Source organism: Lipotes vexillifer, unplaced genomic scaffold (genome assembly GCF_000442215.2).
Source record: "Lipotes vexillifer unplaced genomic scaffold, Lipotes_vexillifer_v1.1 scaffold34, whole genome shotgun sequence".
NCBI classification, from domain to species: Eukaryota; Metazoa; Chordata; class Mammalia; order Artiodactyla; family Lipotidae; genus Lipotes; species Lipotes vexillifer.
Genome location: NW_006776832.1, coordinates 755618 through 776435, shown reverse-complemented (window position 1 = coordinate 776435; position 20818 = coordinate 755618). Strand labels below are relative to the sequence as shown.

General features: G+C 41.1%; 1 protein-coding gene across 3 annotated transcripts in view; it reads right to left on the bottom strand.

Moving 5' to 3' along the window:
* Positions 1-20818, bottom strand: part of ABCG2 (ATP binding cassette subfamily G member 2 (JR blood group)) — a 148909-nt gene that overhangs the window by 24529 nt on the left and 103562 nt on the right. For all 3 annotated transcript variants that reach the window (XM_007450678.1, XM_007450677.1, XM_007450679.1), the window contains exons 3-6: positions 16369-16428; positions 13962-14076; positions 13196-13348; positions 9869-10026 (exon numbers count right to left, since the gene is read on the bottom strand). In XM_007450678.1, coding sequence (XP_007450740.1) covers positions 9869-10026; positions 13196-13348; positions 13962-14076; positions 16369-16428 — 486 coding nt within the window. The remainder of the gene's footprint in view (positions 1-9868; positions 10027-13195; positions 13349-13961; positions 14077-16368; positions 16429-20818) is intronic.

The following is a 20818-nucleotide window of genomic DNA, read 5'->3' as shown; positions in this document are numbered from 1 at the left end:
AGGTGCTCGGGGACCATGCCAAGGGGCCTTAGCCACTCCATGGCATGTGGGATCTTCCTGGACCGGGGCACGACCCCGTGTCCCCTGCGTCGGCAGGCGGACTCTCAACCACTGCGCCACCAGGGAAGCCCCAGAATCTGCATTTTTAACAAAGATCCTAAGTGATTAGTGTACACAGTGGAACTTGAGACAACTAGGTTAGCGCTCTCCAGTGTGAGGAAAGATGCTTGTGTGCTAACTAGTCCAAAACATAATGAAACATAACATAGTCTAGTATTCTATGTCAAGTCATCATTCTCTAATGAACACTGTTAACATGGTTACAGATAATAAAAATATCATGGATGTATGCTCTAACTGATCCTAAATCCCAGACCTGTCACTTGACATCTTCACTTATATGTGCAATTGACATCTCAAACTTAAACATTTTCCCATCTTCCCATTTCTTCTTATTTGAGCACGGAGACTTGCTTATGAGGGCACGGGCATCAGAGGAAGCAAGGAAAAGAGAAGGAGGGGAAGCCACGTGAAGGTGATGTGTCAGGCAGCTTTTAAAAAATGGGGGGGGGGGTTACTGTCCCAGAGGTGGTGAGCAGAGGGAAGAATGGCCAGAGTGATGGGGAGACTGATTAAATTGAACAACTAAGTTAGTTGACCGAGGGACTCCCCTGGTGTTGCAGTCGTTAAGAATCTGCCTGCCAATGCAGGGTACACGGGTTTGAGACCTGGTCCGGGAAGATCCCACATGCCGTGGAGCAACTAAGCCTGTGCGCCACAACTACTGAGCCTGCGCTCTAGAGCCCGCGAGGCTCGCATGCCACAACTACTGAAGCCCGCGCCTAGAGCCCGTGCTCCGCAACAAGAGGGGCCACCTCAATGAGAAGCCGGCGCACCGCGACGAAGAGTAGTCCCTGCTCGCCGCAACTAGAGAAAGCCCGTGTGCAGCAACGAAGATCCAAAGCAGCCAAAAATAAATAAATAAACTTATTAAAAACAAAAATTAGTTGACTGAGCAAGAAAGTAAACATATTGAGATAATGGCAGCCAAGTTTCTCATTGTCTGAAAAGTCATTTAAAAACATGGAAAGGGTAAAGACTAAAAAGAACACTCAAGTGTTAGATCAGAATTGGAAATATTATAAACTCATGGGTTTTTTTAACATGTACATACCAATAGAGCAACAGGTACAACTATGTTTATATGTATCATTTCTATTCAAACTATATATATATATATATATATATGTGTGTGTGTATATATATATATATATATATATACACACACAACATATTTATAGTAAATATATATTTCCAAATAAAATATAGATATGTTTTTCTATGTTATATATATACAGATACATATACACATACACGTGCATTTCCTAGGTCAGTCTGCTAAGTGGGTCTAGAAGCACTGACACTCCTGTAGCAGTGAGCACACTAAGTAATCAGATCTTGGTTTCTAAATCATAACTACACCAGAAGGAACCAGGGCTCCTTGGAGAAACATCTGACACAGGAAAAGTACAAGATAAGCCTGGAACATCTTGCTAACCATGAAGTAAAGAAATGCTTCAAGAATGATAGGGACATGTCAAAAGGGCACAAAAGCCAGACTGAAGAGGCCAAAATCAGGGTGAATTTGGTCATAAAAATAAATAAGAATAACAGATTATAACCCATTGAATAAAAGAAGAAAATGAGTAAACACAAATGAACAGAGAAAGAAAAAAACTCCTTTACAGGAGAATGCCAACTAACATATGTAGAACGAATGACGTAAAAAGGAAATCACCACTTGGCAACCCTCACACTAGTAGCTGACGGGCAGGAGCTGTGAGTATAGGAGGGTGGAGATTTGATGAGGAACAGGATATTGGCCTAAGATCTGATTATCTCCGCTGAAAAAATACTAATCAATTACAAATGGAAAAATAGTTATTTCACAGCAGATAGACCCAGCAGATACCAACAAGACCAGCTGATAAAGGTTAACATCACCCAAGATGGGAGTAGTCAAAATCATGCATCCCCGATGTTATGCACCAAGAACACAGCATCATTTCTTTTATTTATTTTTATTCACTCATTCATTCATTTACATCTTTATTAGAGTATAACCGCTTTACAATGGTGTGTTAGTTTCTGCTGTATGACAAAGTGAATCAGCTATATGTATACATATATCCCCATATCTCCTCCCTCTTGCATCTCCCCCCCACCCTCCCTATCCCACCCCTCTAGGTGGTCACAGAGCACCGAGCTGATCTCCCTGTGCTATGCGGCTGCCTCCCACTAGCTATCTATTTTACATTTGGTAGTGTATATATGTCCATGCCACTCTCTCACTTCGTCCCAGCTTACCCTTCCCCCTCCCCGTGTCCTCAAGCCCATTCTCTAAGTCTGTGTCTTTATTCCTGTCCTGCCCCTAGGTTCATCAGAACCTTTCTTTTTTCTTTCTTTCTTTTTTTTAGATTCCATATATATGTGATAGCATATGGTATCTGTTTTTCTTCTTCTGACTTACTTCACTCTGTATGACAGACTCTAGGTCCATCCATCTCACTACAAATAACTCAATTTTGTTTTTCTTCATGGCTGAGTAATATTCCATTGTATATATGTGCCACATCTTCTTTATCCATTCATCTGTTGATAGACACTTAGGTTGCTTCCATGTCCTGGCTATTGTAAATGGTGCTGCAGTGAAAATTGTGGTACATGACCCTTTTTGAATTATGGTTTTCTCAGGGTATATGCCCAGTAGTGGGATTTCTGGGTCATATGGTAGTTCCAGTTTTAGTTTTTTAAGGAACCTCCATATTGTTCTCCATAGTGGCTGTATCAATTTACAATTCCTACCAACAGTGGTTTGTTGGCAATCTGTATATCTTCTTTGGAGAAATATCTATTTAGATCTTCTGCCCATTTTTGGATTGAGTTGTATTGTTTTTTTGATACTGAGCTGCATAAGCTGCTTGTAAATTTTGGAGATTAATCTTTTGTCAGCTTCTTCATTGGCAAATATTTTCTCCCATTCTGAGGGTGGTCTTTTGATCTTGCTTATGTTTCCTTTGCTGTGAAAAGCTTTTAAGTTTCATTAGGTCCCATTTGTTTATTTTTGCTTTTATTTCCATTTCTCTAGGAGGTGAGTCCAAAAGGATCTTGCTGTGATTTATGTCATAGAGTGTTCTACCTATGCTTTCCTCTAAGAATTTTATACCATCTGGCCTTACACTTAGGTCTTTAATCCATTTTGAGTTGATTTTTGTGTAAGGTGTTAGGGAGTGTTCTAATTTCATTCTTTTAAATGCAGCTGTCCAGTTTTCCCAGCACCACTTATTGAAGAGGCTGTCTTTTCTCCATTGTATATTCTTGCCTCCTTTATCAAAGATAACATGACCATATGTGCGTGGGTTTATCTCTGGGCGTTCTCTCCTGTTCCATTGATCTATATGTCTGTTTTTGTGCCAGTACCATATTGTCTTGATTACTGTAGCTTTGCAGTACAGTCTGAACTCAGGGAGCCAGATTCCTCCAGCTCCATTTTTCTTTCCCAAGACTGTTTTGGCTATTCAGGGTCTTTTGTGTTTCCAAACAAATTGTGAAATTTTTTGTTCTGGTTCTGTGAATAATGCCATTGGTAGTTTCACAGGGATTGCACTGAATCTGTAGATTGCATTGGGTAGTAGAGTCATTTTCACAACGTTGATTCTTCCAATCAAAGAACATGGTATATCTCTCCATCTGTTTGTATCACCTTTCATTTCTTTCATCAGTGTCTTTTGGTTCCCTGAATACAGGTCTTTTGTCTCCTTAGGTAAGTTTATTCCTCGGTATTTTATTCTTTATTTTGCAATGGTAAATGGGAGTGTTTCCTTAATTTCTCTTTCAGACTTTTCATCGTTAGTGTATAGGAATGCAAGAGATTTCTGTGTATCCTACTATCCAGATTTTTTTACCCTGCTACTTTACCAAATTCATTGAGTAGCTCTAGTGGTTTTCTGGTAGCATCTTTAGGATTCTCTATGTATAGTATCAGGTCATCTGCAAACAGTAACAGTTTTATTTCTTCTTTTCTGACTTGTATTCCTTTTATTTCTTTTTCTTCTCTGATTGCTGTGGCTAAAACTTCCATAACTATGTTGAATAACAGTGGTGAGAATGGGCATCCTTCACTTGTTCCTGATTTTAGAGGAAATGCTTTCAGTTTTTCACCACTGAGAACGATGTTGGCTGTGGGTTTGTCACATATGGCCTTTATTATGTTGCACTAAGTTCCCCCTATGCCTACTTTCTGGAGAGTTTTTATCATAAGTGGGTGTTGAATTTTATCGAAAGCTTTTTCTGCATCTATTGAGATTATCATATGGTTTTTCTCCTTCTTCAATTTGTTAATATGGTTAATCACATCATTGATTTGTGCATACTGAAGAATCCTTGCACTCTTGTGATAAACCCCACTTGATCATGGTGTATGATCCGTTTAATGTGCTGTTGGATTCCGTTTGCTAGTATTTGGTTGAGGATTTTTGCATCTATGTTCATCAGTGATACTGGTCTGTAGTTTTCTTTTTTGTGTGACATCTTTGTCTGGTTTTGGTATCAGGGTGATGGTGGCCTCGTAGAATGAGTTTGGGAGTGTTCCTCCCTCTGCTATATTTTGGAAGAGTTTGAGAAGGATAGGTGTTAGCTCTTCTCTAAATGTTTGATAGAATTCGCCTGTGAAGCCATCTGGTCCTGGGCTTTTGTTTCTTGGAAGATTTTAAATCACAGTTTCAATGTCAGTGCTTGTGATAGGTCTGTTTATATTTTCTGTTTCTTCCTGGTTCAGTCTCGGAAGGTTGTGCTTTTCTAAGAATTTGTCCATTTCTTCCAGGTTGTCCATTTCATTGGCACAGAGTTGCCTGTAGTGATCCCTCATGATCCTTTGTATTTCTGCAGTGTCAGTTGTTGCTTCTCCTTTTTCATTTCTGATTCTGTTGATTTGAGTCCTCTCTTTTTTTCTTGATGAGTCTGGCTAATGGTTTATCAATTTTGTTTATCTTCTCAAAGAACCAGCTTTTAGTTTTACTGATCTTTGTTATTGTTTCCTTCATTTCTTTTTCACTTATTTCTGATCCGATCTTTATGATTTCTTTCCTTCTGCTAACTTTGGGGTTTGTTTGCTCTTCCTCTAATTGCTTTAGATGTAAGGTTAGGTTGTTTATTTGAGATTTTTCTTGTTTCTTGAGGTGGGATTGTATTGCTATAAACTTCCCTCTTAGAACTGCTTTTGTTGCATCGCATAGGTTTTGGGTCGTCGTGTTTTCATTGTCATTTGTTTCTAGGTTCTTTTTGATTTCCTCTTTGATTTCTTCAGTGATCTCTTGGTTATTTGGTAGCGTACTGTTTAGCCTCCATGTGTTTGTATTTTTTACAATTTTTTTTCCTCTAACTGATATCTAGTCTCATAGCGTTGTGGTCAGAAAAGATACTGATACGATTTCAATTTTCTTAAATTTACCAAGGCTTGATTTGTGACCCAAGATATGATCTCTCCTGGAGAATGTTCCATGAGCACTTGAGAAGTGTATTCTGCTGTTTTTGGATGGAATGTCCTACAAATATCAATTAAGTCCATCTTGTTTAATGTGTCATTTAAAGCTTGTGTTTCTTTATTTCTTTTCATTTTGGATGATCTGTCCATTGGTGAAAGTGGGGTGTTAAAGTTCCCTACTATGATTGTGTTACTGTCGATTTCCCCTTTTATGGCTGTTAGCATATGCCTTAGGTACTGAGGTGTTCCTCAGTTGGGTGCATAAGTGTTTTATGTTGGGTGCATAAATGTTTACAGTTGTCATATCTTCATCTTGGATTGATCCCTTGATCATTATGTAGTGTCCTTCTTTGTCTCTTGTAATATTCTTTATTTTAAAGTCTATTTTGTCTGATATGAGAATTGCTACTCCAGCTTTCTTTTGATTTCCATTTGCATGGAATATCCTTTTCCATCCCTTCACTTTCAGTCTGTATGTGCCCCTAGGTCTGAAGTGGGTCTCTTGTAGACAGCCTATATACGGGTCTTGTTTTTGTATCCATTCAGCCAGTCTATGTCTTTTGGTTGGAGCATTTAATCCATTTACATTTAAGGTAATTATCGACATGTATCTTCCTATTACCATTTCCTTAATTGTTTTGGGCTTGTTTTTGTAGGTCTTTTCCTTCCCTTGTGTTTCCTGCCTAGAGAAGTTCCTTTAGCATTTGTTGTAAAGCTGGTTTGGTGGTGCTGAATTCTCTTAACTTTTGCCTGTCTGTAAAGGTTTTAATTTCTCTGTCGAATCTGAATGAGATCTTTGCTGGGTAAAGTAATCTTGGTTGGAGGTTTTTCCCTTTCATCATTTTAAATATGTCCTGCCACACCCTTCTGGCTTGCAGAGTTTCTGCTGAAAGATCAGCTGTTAACCCTATGGGGATTTCCTTGTATGTTATTTGTTGCTTTTCCCTTGCTGCTTTTAATATTTTTTCTTGTATTTAATTTTGGATCGTTTGATTAATATGTGTCTTGGCATGTTTGTCCTTGGATTTATCCTGTATGGGACTCTCTGCGCTTCCTGGACTTAATTGACTATTTCCTTTCCCGTATTAGGGAAGTTTTCAACTATAATCTCTTCAAATATTTTCTCAGTCCCTTTCATTTTCTCTTCTTCTTCTGGGGCCCCGATAATTCGAATGTTGGTGTGTTTAATGTTGTCCCAGAGGTCTGTGAGACTGTCTTCAGTTCTTTTCATTCTTTTTTCTTCATTCTGCCCTGCGGTAGTAATTTCCACTATTTTACCTTCCAGGTCACTTATCCGTTCTTCTGTCTCAGTTATTCTGCCATTGATTCCTTCTAGAGAATTTTAAATTTCATTTATTGTGTTGTTCTTCATTGTTTGCTCTTTAGTTCTTCTACGTCCTTGCTAAACGTTTCTTGCATTTTCTCCATTCTATTTCCAAGATTTTGCATCATCTTTACTATCATTACTCTGAATTCTTTTTCAGGTAGACTTCCTATTTCCTCTTCATTTGTTTGGTCTGGTGGGTTTTTATCTTGCTCCTTCATATGCTGCATATTTCTCTGTCTTCTCATTTTGCTTAACTTACTGTGTTTGGGGTCTCCTTTCCACAGGCTGCAGGTTAGTTCCCGTTGTTTTTGGTGTCTGCCCCCAGTGGCTACATTTGGGTCAGTGGGTTGTGTAGGCTTCCCGGTGGAGGGGACTGTTGCCTGTGCTCTGGTGGGTGGGGCGGGAACTTGTCTTTTTGCTGGGCAGGGCTGTGTTCAGTGGTGTGTTTTGGGGTATATGTGAACTTAGTATGATTTTAGGCAGACTCTCTCTCTGCTAATGGATGGGGTTGTGTTCCTTGTCTTGCTAGTTGTTTGGCATAGGGTGTCCAGCAGTGTAGCTTGCTGGCCATTGGGTGGAGCTGGGTCTTAGTGTTGAGAGCTCTCTGGGAGAGCTCTCGCCAACTGATATTACATGGAACCAGGAGGTCTCTGGTGGTCGAATGTCCTCAACTCACCTCTCCCACCTCAGAGGCTCAGGCCTGACACCAGGCCGGAGCACCAAGACCCTCTCAGCCACATGGCTCAGAAGAAAAGGGAGAAAAAAAGAAAGAAAACAGCATCATGTCTGTTGTATCTCTGCCAAGAATTCATAGCCTGAGTCTGGTCACGAGGAAACACTGGACGGACCCTATGAAATGTACTCTCGAATATGTGTGAGGACATAAGAGGCAAAGAGTAAAGAACTGTTCAGGATTAGAAAAGATTTTTAAAAAGGAGGGTTTCTGGAGAGAATCCTGAGCCAGAAATGAAAAAGAGACACTTCTGGGGCAGCTGGTGAAGTCTGACTGGAGTCCATGGACTGGATGGTGGCAATGGCATCAGAGCTGACTCCGTGCCTGGAAGGTGTGCAAGGCAGTAATGTAGGAGCAGTGTCCTTGTTTTTTGGAGTTGCAGGCCAGAGTATCTAGGGGTGATGGTACATGATTTCAGAAAAAGGTCTATGGTTGCGGGGCGGGGCGGTGGTGGTGGTGGTGAGGGGACGGAGGGAGAGCAAATGCAGTTAAAAGGTAACAACAGTTGGGGAATCTAGGTAAGGGGAGCTGGGATTTCTTTGTGCTACTGTTTTAACTGTCCCGTAACATTGAAACTTTTTAAAAATTAATTTTAAAAAAAAGGTGTCCAAAACTTTTGAAATTTCTCTTATAACCGTGATTCTCCTACCATCTTCTTTCTTCGTAAAAGACATTCTTGGGACTTCCCTGGTGGCGCTGTGGTTAAGAATCCACCTGCCAATGCAGGGGACACGGGTTTGAGCCCTGGTCTGGGATGATCCCACATGCCACAGAGTAACTAAGCCCATGCACCACAACTGAGCCTGTGCTCTAGAGTCCACGAGCCACAACTACTGAGCCTGCATGCCATAACTACTTAAGCCCTCACGCCTAGAGCCCGCTTCTCCACAATGAGAAGCCTGTTCACCGCAATGAAGGGTAGCCCCTGCTCGCCGCAACTACAGAAAGCCTTCGAGCAACAACGAAGACCCAAAGCAGCCAAAAATTTTAAATAAAATTTTAATTTAAAAAATTAAAAAATTTTTTTTTAATTTAAAATATTAAAAAAAAATTTTTTTTAAAAGGAATTGTTATTCTTTACTCCATTCTTCCATTTTTCAGGCCCCAAATCTTAGAAGTCATTCTCTCAATAATCACACCCTACATCCAATTCTAAGCTAATCCTGTTGATTCTATTTTCAAAACAGAGAGAACCCCCCGACTTCTTCCAACCTTACCACTACCATCGTAGTCAAAGTCAGCATATCTCAAACGAGCTAATACAAACAGCCTCCTGACCGGACTGCTGCCACTCACCCTTGCCCAACTATACAGCCTTTTCTCCAGACAGTTACCAGTCCTCTGTTCTAAAACTCTCTGAAAGCTTCCCATGTCACCTAGAGACATTAAAAGCCATAGCTCTTATAGCAGCCTACAGTCTATATAATCTGCCACCCAATCAATTCCAACTCACGTCCCGTTCTAACTGTTATGGACTGAACAGTGTGTCCCCAAAATTCATGTTGAAGTCCTAACCCCCAGCACTTCAGAATATAACTGTATTTGGAGATAGGGTCTTTAAAGAGGTAGTTTTGGTTAAATAAGGTCATGTGGGTGCCACAATCCAATAAAGACCAGTGTCCTTATAGGAAGAGGAGATTGGGACACAGACACACCACGGGAAGATATAGTAAGGAATCTACAGAGAGAAGACAGCTACCTACAAGCCAAGGAGAGAGGCCTCAGAAGAAACAATCCTGCCGACTCCCTGATCTTGGACATATAGCCTCCAAAAATTTGAAAAGCTAAACTTCTGTTTTAAGCTAACCACCCAGTCTGCGGTACTACGTTTTGGCAGCTTGAGCAAAGTAATCAATAAGAGTCCCCACCCCTCCTGAGGTCACTGGGTTCCAAACACATCAGCAGGCACACTCAGCCGCAGGGCCACAGCTGTTCCCTTCCGCTAGAACTCTCTTCTCCCACATATCCAGGTCTCGCTCCCTTGCTCCCAACTCAAGCGTGACCTCATTGAGGTCTTCCCTGACCATCCTATATGTAATACAGCACCTCTATCCCACCACAGCCATCTTTTGCTACTCTCTTAGCCTGCTTCATTTTTCATACAACACTTACATTTGTTAACTGACTGTTTCCCTCCAGCAAAGAAGGAAGAAATTTTTGTCTGTGGTGCTTACTGCTGAGTCCCTTGCACCAAGAATAATACCTGGTACATAGTAGGTCACCATATATTGGATGAATGAAAGAATAATGTTCCCCTAGCGTTTACCTCTTCAGAAGCAAAAGGACAGCATTTGCTGTGCTTGAATCTAAGCCAGTTGTGGGCTCATCCAGGAACAAGATGGATGGATCAGTAATAAGCTCCATTGCAATACTAGTCCTTTTTCTTTCTCCTCCAGACACACCACGGATAAACTGAGTTCCAACCTAAAACACAAACATTATTGTCATTAACAATAAAAACCACAGCCATTATCGTTCGTTGAGCTCCCAACATGTATGTGCCAAGCCTATAAGAGGCACTTTATCTCATTATCCTCATTTATTCTGAACAGCAAATAAATGACTATGTGGGCAAAGAGGTAGGTTTCTCTTTAATTTGAAGAGTAAACTGAGGCACAGGTCAGAGCTGGTAAGTGGCTAAGCTTGATATGAAACCCATGCTTTTAACAGTTCTATATGTTTCTCATCAAGCCATATATTTCATTTTAAGACAGTTAAGCCAGAACACTGAAAGATATGGCCCTGACGGAGTGAAGCCACAGACCAAAAAGGGAGCAGAAGATAGGAGTAGAAAAGCTGCTGAAAGCATCTATAGTTTGTTAGTCTTTCTTACAGCCTCCTGATGCCCCCTTCCCTGCCCCCGCCCCGCCCAAAGTCCTCAGTGCAGCTGGGCAGCTAGGAAAGTTCACTTTCTATCACGCCACATTAGCACCTCTTAAATCACCATAAGGTTTACCAAATTGAGCCCTCCTGTACCCTAACTTGCTGCAGAACTCCCGGCTCATTCTTTCAGACAAATTCAGAAGGTAGACTATTCTACAGGGCAACTGGCTGGGTCTTTCAACTAGTCAGTGTCACTGTGTGGTAGGGGACCAGAAAGGTTTTGGGGGAGAAAGGAGATAGGAAATAATTCTTATATTAAGAGTCTTCAAAGAGATAATAAGTTAAGTGCTGTTGATGCCCTTGATTGGATCCTCTAACAATTGAGCTGTGACAGACATTCTGGAGACAACATGGGGAAATGTGAATGAATATGGCTCCACACAGCTGACATTAACACACTGTTAATTCTGTTGGTTGATAATGGTATTGGGGTAATGTAGGTAACTATCTTTTTTTTTAAGACGCATAATCACTATTCAAGAGTGAAATGCCATGATATTTACAACTTTCTTTAAAATACTTCCGAGAAAAGAAGCTGAAGTAATTATGGGAAAAGACTAACAACTGGGAAATCTAGGTAAATGTTATTAGCAATCGTGCCATCATATTAATTATACTACAATCATATCATCACTACGTAACAGAGAAAAACAAACCTGACTCCATATTGAATCTATTCCTTTAGCTCTAACCTCTGTGCTCTGTTGCCTGTGCTTAGTCACGCTGGCTCTGCACCTTTTATGAAAGAATGTTGCCTAAAGCCTGAAATATACAGGATAGCCCACTGTCAAGGCTCTGACCTTTCAAGGTGTACCACTTTTCCATTTACATAGAGATAAAAAGTTACAGGACAGAGAATAACATATGTCTTGTTGGACGTTTATGGGAACATTGTGACCAGATCCACATGGACAGCTGCAAGAACAAAGGATTCCAACAGGAAGAAGTCTGCAACAGCAACCAACCAACCAACCCCCTCCCCCTTTTAGTATAAAAGAAGCCTGAATTCTAACTTAGGTAAGATGGTTCTTTGGGACACGAGTCCACCACCCTCTTGGTCTCCTGGCTTTCCAAATAAAGTCGCTATTCCTTGTCCCAACAACTCGTCTCTCAATTTACTGACCTGTCACGCAGCAAGCTGTTCAAGCTTGGACTCTGTAACAACTAAGTAATCAGACTATTCTCTCTACATTTGTTATGCTTAAAATTTCATAAAAAGTAAAAACATTTAAACGAAGTATTTCAATGAATTAGATAAATACATTCTAAGTCAACAACTCCCTTCAGCTTATTTTTCTCTGTAAATCCACGCAAGGAACTTAGGGCAATAACTACCTGTTAGTAGAGAACTTTTACCTAAGGGTCAAGAATGGTAAGTACCTTACTGGGAGGAAAATCAAGTAATAAGCAGAGCTAACACAAAGGAAAACCCAGTCACTTACAGAAAGAATTTAGTGGAAACTGGTGGCATCTCAGAGTTATTTTTCCAAACAAAATACAGCAAAATATACTTAACATTAAATGATGTCAGAAGGTATCATATGAAACAGCAGCCAGCAGGATATCCCCGTTCTTTGTTACGTCTACGTAAAGGATATCATGGGGGACTAAACTAGGGCCATCACAATCTAAAAAGCTCACCTTCACGGAAAGCTTCAGGTGTTTTCCCAGCAAAGCTTTCATACCTAGTCACCGATTGTAAAGTTCACTCGTTCATTTCATTTCTTCTTCCCAATCCTGTATAACCCACAAAGGGAGTTACTTTCCTCTCTTGCCCACCACTTTTGTCTCAGAAATCTAAAAGAGCCCAGCACATAACAGTCTGTAAGTAAATACTGGCAGAAGAAAGGGGGAGGGGCGGTGAGGGAGGGAGGGAGGAAGGGAAGCCAAAAGTGCCAAAAGAAAGGCTCTAGAAAAACAACTTGGATGCCACACAAATTAGAAATAAACCCTAATTTGACTGGATATAATTTTGGAAGCCGAACTGCAGCAAAGTGAAACATACAGAGCAGGAACCCTTGGATTTTCATCATGTACCAATTCCAGGAATATACCTCTCAAAGGCAATGGAACAAAGTCCCCTGGAGGAAGAGAGGAAGAACAGCTAAACGGGGGAAAGAAAACAGCAAGAAGGAAAGTTAGCGTGAAGACGTGGAATGAGACGTGACAAACAATCGGGGTAGGAGAAGACCAAGGGCTGTAACCACACAGCAAGGGCCACGTGTTCTTTGCAAAGAACACTTCCACATACTGGACCACACTGCCACACTTCATTTCCAGGATTCAATCATTTTTAGGTTTTTTACCTGGTTAACTTCCATCTTCATAGTAAGTAAGTAGCAATTCATTTTCTGCTGATCTTTCTTCAAGTATATTTCTTTATACACACAGATATCTTTCTTTTTTCTTGCGTTATGCGGGCCTCTCACTGTTGTGGCCTCTCCCATTTGCGGAGCACAGGCTCCGGACGCGCAGGCCCAGCGGCCACGGCTCACGGGCCCAGCCGCTCCGCGGCATGTGGGATCCTCCCGAAACGGGGCATGAACCCGTGTCTCCTGCATCGGCAGGCGGACTCTCAAGCACTGCGCCACCAGGGAAGCCCCAAAAGCAGCCACTCTTTACTACACATATTATAGAAAACTTCTGAACAAGTTATACTATCCCCACAGGTGAGTCCGATTTGCTGGCTATGACACATTTTCCACATTACCTTGGAATCTGCCACTTTATCCAGACCTAACTCTTGAATGACCGTGTTAATCCGTTCATTTTTTTCATGATTTGTCATGGTTGTTGGAAGCCGAAGAGCTGCCGAGAACTGTAAATTTTCTCTCACTGTCAGAGTTCCCATCACGACATCATCCTTAAAGCAAAATGGCATTTTAACAAGACATAGCAGGTCTTTTCTAATACCCTTACTCTTTGGTATATGTAACTTACCCACAAAAATAACATACCCAAGGAAAGTTCTAGCTAATAATGAATTATACAAATTATAATGAATTATAGTTGCAATTATACAAATTACAACTAACTCCATATAACAGCTGCAAAGCCTGATGAAATAATTTTCATTCCCTACCTGTACGCCCAAAGAGAACACAGGTAATTGTGATTATTACTAGCAAACATTTCTACACTGCTTTATACAAGGATTTGCCAAAATATTGTTCTAAGCTAGGTGAAGGAGAGAGGTGAAGGTGAAGGAAAAAAGTAAAACAGTAATGTTTTTTAGAAATGATATGATAACAAGAATTGATATCATTGCCCTCACAAGGATCATATTCCAGATTCTCCCTGACTTTTCATTTAATACTATCCTGAATTTTATGGGAGATCATGAAAAGCTGGTGTGAAGAGAAGTTGTTTCTATGAGTATGTCCCGTAGTCAATTGGAAGCACACTCAACTATTAGCCAAGGCACTTGCCAATATAGAAACAGAAGAAATCTAAAATGCAAATCCACAAATACTTACTTGTACCACGTAACCTGAGTTACATTTAAAATTGGCAGGTCGAGGTGCTCCGTTGATCAAAACATCTCCAGATAATCCATGTGGATCTTTCCTTGCAGCTAAGACATCTAACAACCTATACAAAGACATATGTTATTATTTATTCCCTCCAACTCAGGCTTTACCTCTCAGCTAATCTGAATCCAAATTCTGCTCAAGTTCGAAAATTAACTGACCAAGAAGTTATATGGTTCAACTAAACATACAGATATATTTTGAGTCTCATCTTCCTTTTTTTTTTTTTTACTATATGCTACAATAAAGCCCAAAACCATGAAAGCAAAGCACTACTGGCTGATCCGGCACAGACTACCCAAACTGCCCTCCAGGCTGTCTGACCCCAGGCGTTCCAAGGCAGGTAATGTACTCCTTTGTCTAAGACACAAGCCTTCACTTATGCCTTTGGCTCCTTGTCCCGACTTTCAATTTTATCCCCTTCCTTTTCCTCTCCATAGCTCAACTCATAGCTGACAGCTATATTCCAATCACCTTATCATGTCCTGTTAGTAAAGCTGACCTAGTAAGACCTTCCTGGTCCTCAGGACAGAACCCCAAACTAGCACAACTGCACATTATCCACAGCAACTAGAACCAGACTAGACATGCAGAAAATGTTCAAGAAATACCTGCTCACACAAAAGTGATCTTTAAAAGCACACTAAAACTGGAGGTGGGGGGCTTCCCTGGCACAGTGATTAAGAATCCACCTGCCAATGCAGGGGACAAGGGTTCGAGCCCTGGTCCGGGAAGATCCCACATGCCGCAGAGTAACTAAGCCCGTGCGCCACAGCTACTGAGCCTGCGCTCTAGAGCCCGCAAGCCACAACTACTGAAGCCCGCGCGCCTAGAGCCTGTGCTCTGCAACAAGAGAAGCCACCGCAATGAGAAGCCCACACACCGCCATGAAGAGTAGTCCCTGCTCGACGCAACTAGAGAAAGCCCGAGCACAGCAACGAAGACCCAACATAGCCAAAAATAAATAAATTAATTAAATAAATTTTAAAAAAAAACAGGAGGTGGGGAATAGGTGAAGGAGATTTAAGAGGTACAAACCTCCAGTTATAAAATAAATAAGCCATGGGGATGTAACATACAGCATAAGGAATAGGGCCAATAATATTGTAATAACTTTATATGGGGACAGATGGCTAGACTTATCATGGTGATCATTCATAACGAATGCAAATGTCAAATGTCAAAAAGGATTAATCTCCAAAATTTACAAGCAGCTCACGCAGCTCAATAACAAAAAAACAAACAACCCAATCCAAAAATGGGCAGAAGACCTAAACAGACATTTCTCCAAAGAAGACATACAGACTGCCAACAAACACATGAAAGAATGCTCAACATCATTAATCATTAGAGAAATGTAAATCAAAACTACAATGAGATATCATCTCACACCAGTCAGAAGGGCCATCATCAAAAAATCTAGAAACAATAAATGCTGGAGAGGGTGTGGAGAAAAGGGAACACTCTTGCACTGCTGGTGGGAATGTGAATTGGTACAGCCACTATGGAGAACAGTATGGAGGTTCCTTAGAAAACTACAAACAGAACTACCATATGACCCAGCAATCCCACTACTGGGCATATACCCTGAGAAAACCATAATTCAAAAAGAGTCACGTACCAAAATGTTCATTGCAGCTCTATTTACAATAGCCAGGAGATGGAAACAACCTAAGTGTCCATCATCGGATGAATGGATAAAGAAGATGCGGCACATATATACAATGGAATATTACTCAGCCATAAAAAGAAACGAAATTGAGTTATTTGTAGTGAGGTGGATGGACCTAGAGTCTGTCATACAGAGTGAAGTAAGTCAGAAAGAGAAAGACAAATACCGTATGCTAACACATATATATGGAATCTAAGAAAAAATGTCATGAAGAACCTAGGGGTAAGACGGGAATAAAGACACAGACCTAGAGAATGGACTTGAGGATATGGGGAGGGGGAAGGGTAAGCTGTGACAAAGCGAGAGAGTGGCATGGACATATATACACTACCAAACATAAAACAGATAGTCAGTGGGAAGCAGCCGCATAGCACAGGGAGATCAACTCGGTGCTTTGTGACCACCTAGAGCAGTAGGATAGGAAGGGTGGGAGGGAGGGAGACGCAAGAGGGAAGAGATATGGGGACATATGTATATGTATAACTGAGTCACTTTGTTATAAAGCAGAAACTAACACACCATTGTAAAGCAATTATACTCCAATAAAGATGTAAAAAAAAAAAAAATCACTATGTAGTACACCTGAAACTGACACAATATTTATGGCAACCATAATCCAATTTATTAAAAAACACACATTAAAACTACAAAGAAAAAGCTTACTTATACTGTTATACTCACGAAGATTTGCCTCCACCTGTGGGTCCCAGAATGGCATTGAGGCCAGGTTTCATGATCCCACTGTAAATACAGAAATATATCAAGCTATTGGACCACTTTACAACCAGTTCTATTAATTTAGGGTTTGCATTTAATACACTCAATGAAGGTTGATAAAATTATAGACAGGGGAAAAAAAAACCCCACAAATCAACCCTTAAAGGAAAAAGAAACCAAATTGTCTATTAACAAAAATCTAGCACACAAAGAATGTTAATCACAAGTCAGGACTTATAAGAAAAATGACTTGGGTCCCTCTAAATTCCCTTCCCTTATTCTCCACACTGGTTCCCTGATGTAACTGACTCTGGTGAAGCATCTCTGCTACACTGACTCCTCTTTCACGGTGTAAAGTGCATTAACAAGTTCTGAGTGACGCCGGATGACTAGTATCTTCACATCACCTGACTTGCTACCTCGTTCTACACAGTTAGTAAGTCAATGGACTTCTAGAATCACCAGAAGTGTTCACACTGTACAAACCTAGTCAGACAAAGAAACAGTATATCTGAAATAGAAATTCAATGGCTGGAATAAAGCACCTCAGGGGGTTAAAAAGAAAGTATCACCAATTCTTACCCCTCACAAAATTCTTAATCAAATTAGAAAAGTAAAACATACACTCTCAAGATATATCGTCTTCTTCCTTGTAAAGTATGAGATAAGTGGACTGGAAAATTCTCTGTTTAGAAGTGGCAGATGCCACTTTCTAAAGAAGACAACCTTTAAGGATATATAGAAATGGTGTACACACAGCATGCTTCCAAACAGACTAAGTAGATGTTTGAGGGTGGTGAAAATTCAGATAGAAAGCAGAAGGGCTGGGCTTCCCTGGTGGCGCGGTGGTTGAGAGCCCGCCTGCCGATGCAGGGGGACACGGGTTCGTGTCCCGGTCCGGGAAGATCCCACATGCCGCGGAGCGGCTGGGCCCATGAGCCATGGCCGCTGAGCCTGTGCGTCCGGAGCCTGTGCTCCGCAACGGGAGAGGCCACGACAGTGAGAGGCCCGCGTACTGCAAAAAAAACAAAAAAACAAAGAAAGCAGAAGGGTAGAAAAAATTAAGGCAGTTTTGACTCTGTTGAGTCTCAAGAAGAAAGCAAATACTTATCCTAACGGTAGCCAGTAGAATGACTAAGGAGGATGGACTGGAGAAAGGAAAATTAAGGGCAAGGCCTCCGCAGTTATGTAGGCATGATGAAATAGAGGCCTGAAAAGCCCTTTCAAAACCCTGGTGACTAAATCCAATCTCTCTTTGGAACTGGTAGGTAAATCAAAATTTATTCCACAGAGAAAATGGTATCTATTCCAAGTGGATGGTCCAAAGCCAAAGGCTATTCCATTCCCAGATCATGATTTTCACAGAAGCCAATTCTATGATTACACAATTGTTGTAAGTGATAAACTTTACAAAGTACCCCGGTGCTTCCATCCAGGAGGACCACAGCACTTACTGACTATTGTGCTTGCATCATCACAACTGTGAAACGGTTGGTGCTAGGGTGACATGTACCTTTCACTTTGCTCATCAGCTGAAACACTGAACAAAAATAAATGAATTAGGTAAACCAGGAACAAGGTGTAAAACAGAAAAATCTCTTATTCTTTCAGTGACTTTCCCCACAGATGTAAAAAGACATGCTAATGGCTGGGTGAACTTTCAAGATGCATCTATCAATAGCTCTTGATGTACTTTCTTTATCAATAGCTATCTAGTAACAGCTTCTAAAATCACAAGATACAAGCTTGTTATTCATTAAAACTCTGCTGTCAGAAAACCTTGCCAGGTTTTAGAAATATCTCCTCAAATCGAGACCAAACAATCCGAAATAACTAATTCCAAACTGAATGTAAACGTTCTAAGACAAAGAATTTTACAGGTCCCTCAGATGGGCTTACTTTGGCACTAAGCCCTAGCATGACAGAAAACAACAGCAGTGTAGAATTACAACTGCAACAGTTCCAGTTTGCAGCAGTGGCTAATTCTCCCTTCATTCATTAAACACAGTTATCTCATGTCTACTACGTATAACAAGATTACTCTTCTAGGACATGGGACTGAGCTGAGAATAAAACAAAGTCCTAGCCCTTGTGGAATTTACATTCTAGTCCAGGGATCAGCAAACTACAGCTGGTCACCTGTCTTCTGGTTTCATAAACAAAGTGTTACTGGAACAGAGCTATACTCCTTCATTTGCATTACTGTCTAGGGCTGCTTTCATGCTACAACAACAGGGACGAGTAGTTGCAACACAGATGGATGGCCCATAAAGCTGAAGCTATTTACCATCAGGCCAGGCCCTTCACAGAAAAAGCAGTCGATGGTCTACAATTCCCTTGTTTCCCCACCCTACCCCCTGTCCTACTAACACCCCTCAGAACCGATTTCCCACCCTTATATACTGCTTTACAGCATTTACACACAGCAAAGTCCCCCTCACTAGACTGTAAAACCCTGCCAACCAGAGTTATGTCATCTTGTGTTAAGCCTCAGCCCAAAAGTATGTAGCACAGTGGTCTACAAGGGAAGACCCCTGAATACTGGACACACGAAGTGAAACCCAGCTAAAGGAGTCACATCACATGTATTACTTTTTTAGTGGATAATGGTTAATCCTTTGGTCTCGGTTTATAAAAGAGCAGTTATTGCCATTCCCAATGCTTGGAGCATGGCCTCTCCCTACCCTACCCTACTGTCCCCTACACACACACACACACACACACACACACACTCGTGCACACACACAATCTTCACCTTCTCTCTCCCCACACCCCTGGATCTCTGATTTAGGGTTAGGGATGTCCACTGTGTCTCCTAACCCTTCTATCACAGTAGAATGACACAGTGAGGTGCTCTAGTTGTCTGAATCCCCCATTAGACTAGAAGGTTTCTCAGGACAGAGGACATATCTGTGTCACCAGCATCTTGCACAAGGTCAAGCACCCCATAGACACTGGACAGTTGTTGAATAAGTGAGTCTCAACATTTCCATAAATGACAATTACTTATAGGAAAACCAAAAGAAATGTTTTCAGTAAAAACAAATGTTAAGAAGTAGGAAAAGTGTATGGAAAATAGGTACAGTCTGACTAGAAAGAAAACTTAGTTACATTCCCTACTTGTTATTTTACGTTCAAATACATCAATCATTTCCATTAGACTTCCTCTTCCCTTCTTAGTGCGAAGGTGATGAAAGTGGGTAGAGGTGCAGCAATGCCAGCACCCAAGAACACAGGCTGCAAAGGCAGGTAGGAGGAGGGGAGGAAACAGGTGCAAGGGCGGGAGACTGCACGCACCGAGGAATGAGAAGACTGACTGAGCAAACCGACAAGTACATTAAAGACAACGAGAACCAGGTTCTTCACTTTTTGAGAAGATGGTTTACAAACATGGAAATGTGGAAAGAACCGTGGAGTGTTAGATATAAATTGGAGGATGTATTAATGAGAAGTCATGGGTTTTCATCTACATACACAGATACAGAAAGTTTTAGATATGTGTATAAGCACACGTGTGCGTATATTGAAACATACATATAGTCAGTCCCTACCTAGGTCTGTCCACTGAGAAAGCCTAGAAGCTGTAAGATCCTAATAGCAATAAACATTCCAGACACCCAGATCTTGGTTTGTAAATACCATCCTCCACATAAAGGAACATCAGCTGATTCCAGGTCTGACGCCGGGTGAGTAAACAGTGAGTCTGAAAATTCTTGCTGTGCCAACAAAATATTCAAAGAATGAGAGTATATGTCAAAAGAATGAGTTAAAACACAAAACAAAATACAGAACCTACCTTGAAAGTCTCCCACTGACCAAGTCAGGAACAAGAGAAGGATCAAGATGAATAATGACAGGACTTCCCTGGTGGCACAGTGATTAAGAATCCTCCTGTTAATGCAGGGGACATGGGTTTGAGCCCTGGTCCGGGAAGATCCCACATGCCGCGGAGCAACTAAGCCCGTGCGCCACAACTCCTGAGCCTGCGCTCTAGAGCCCGCGAGCCACAACTACTGAAGCCCGCGTGCCTAGAGCCCGTGCTCCACAACGAGGGAAGCCACCGCAATGAGAATCCCGTGCACCGCAACGAAGAGTAGCCCCCGCTGGCCGCAACTAGAGAAAGCCCGTGCGCGGTAATGAAGACCCAACATAGCCAAAAATAAATCAATAAAATAAAATAAATTTAAGAAAAAAAGAGGAATAATGCCAGTAATGCACTACTGTTGAATGCTATTGAATAAAATACAAATCCATGGGTCTATACTGATATAAATAAATGAACACAGAGATGATGAATAAAGTTTTTCCTTTTATTAGCATGCAAACTAATACATATAGAAGAGATGGATGAAAACAGAAAATCACCTTCTGGTAAATAGTGAATAACTAACTACCAAATCAGACTGTTCCTGCT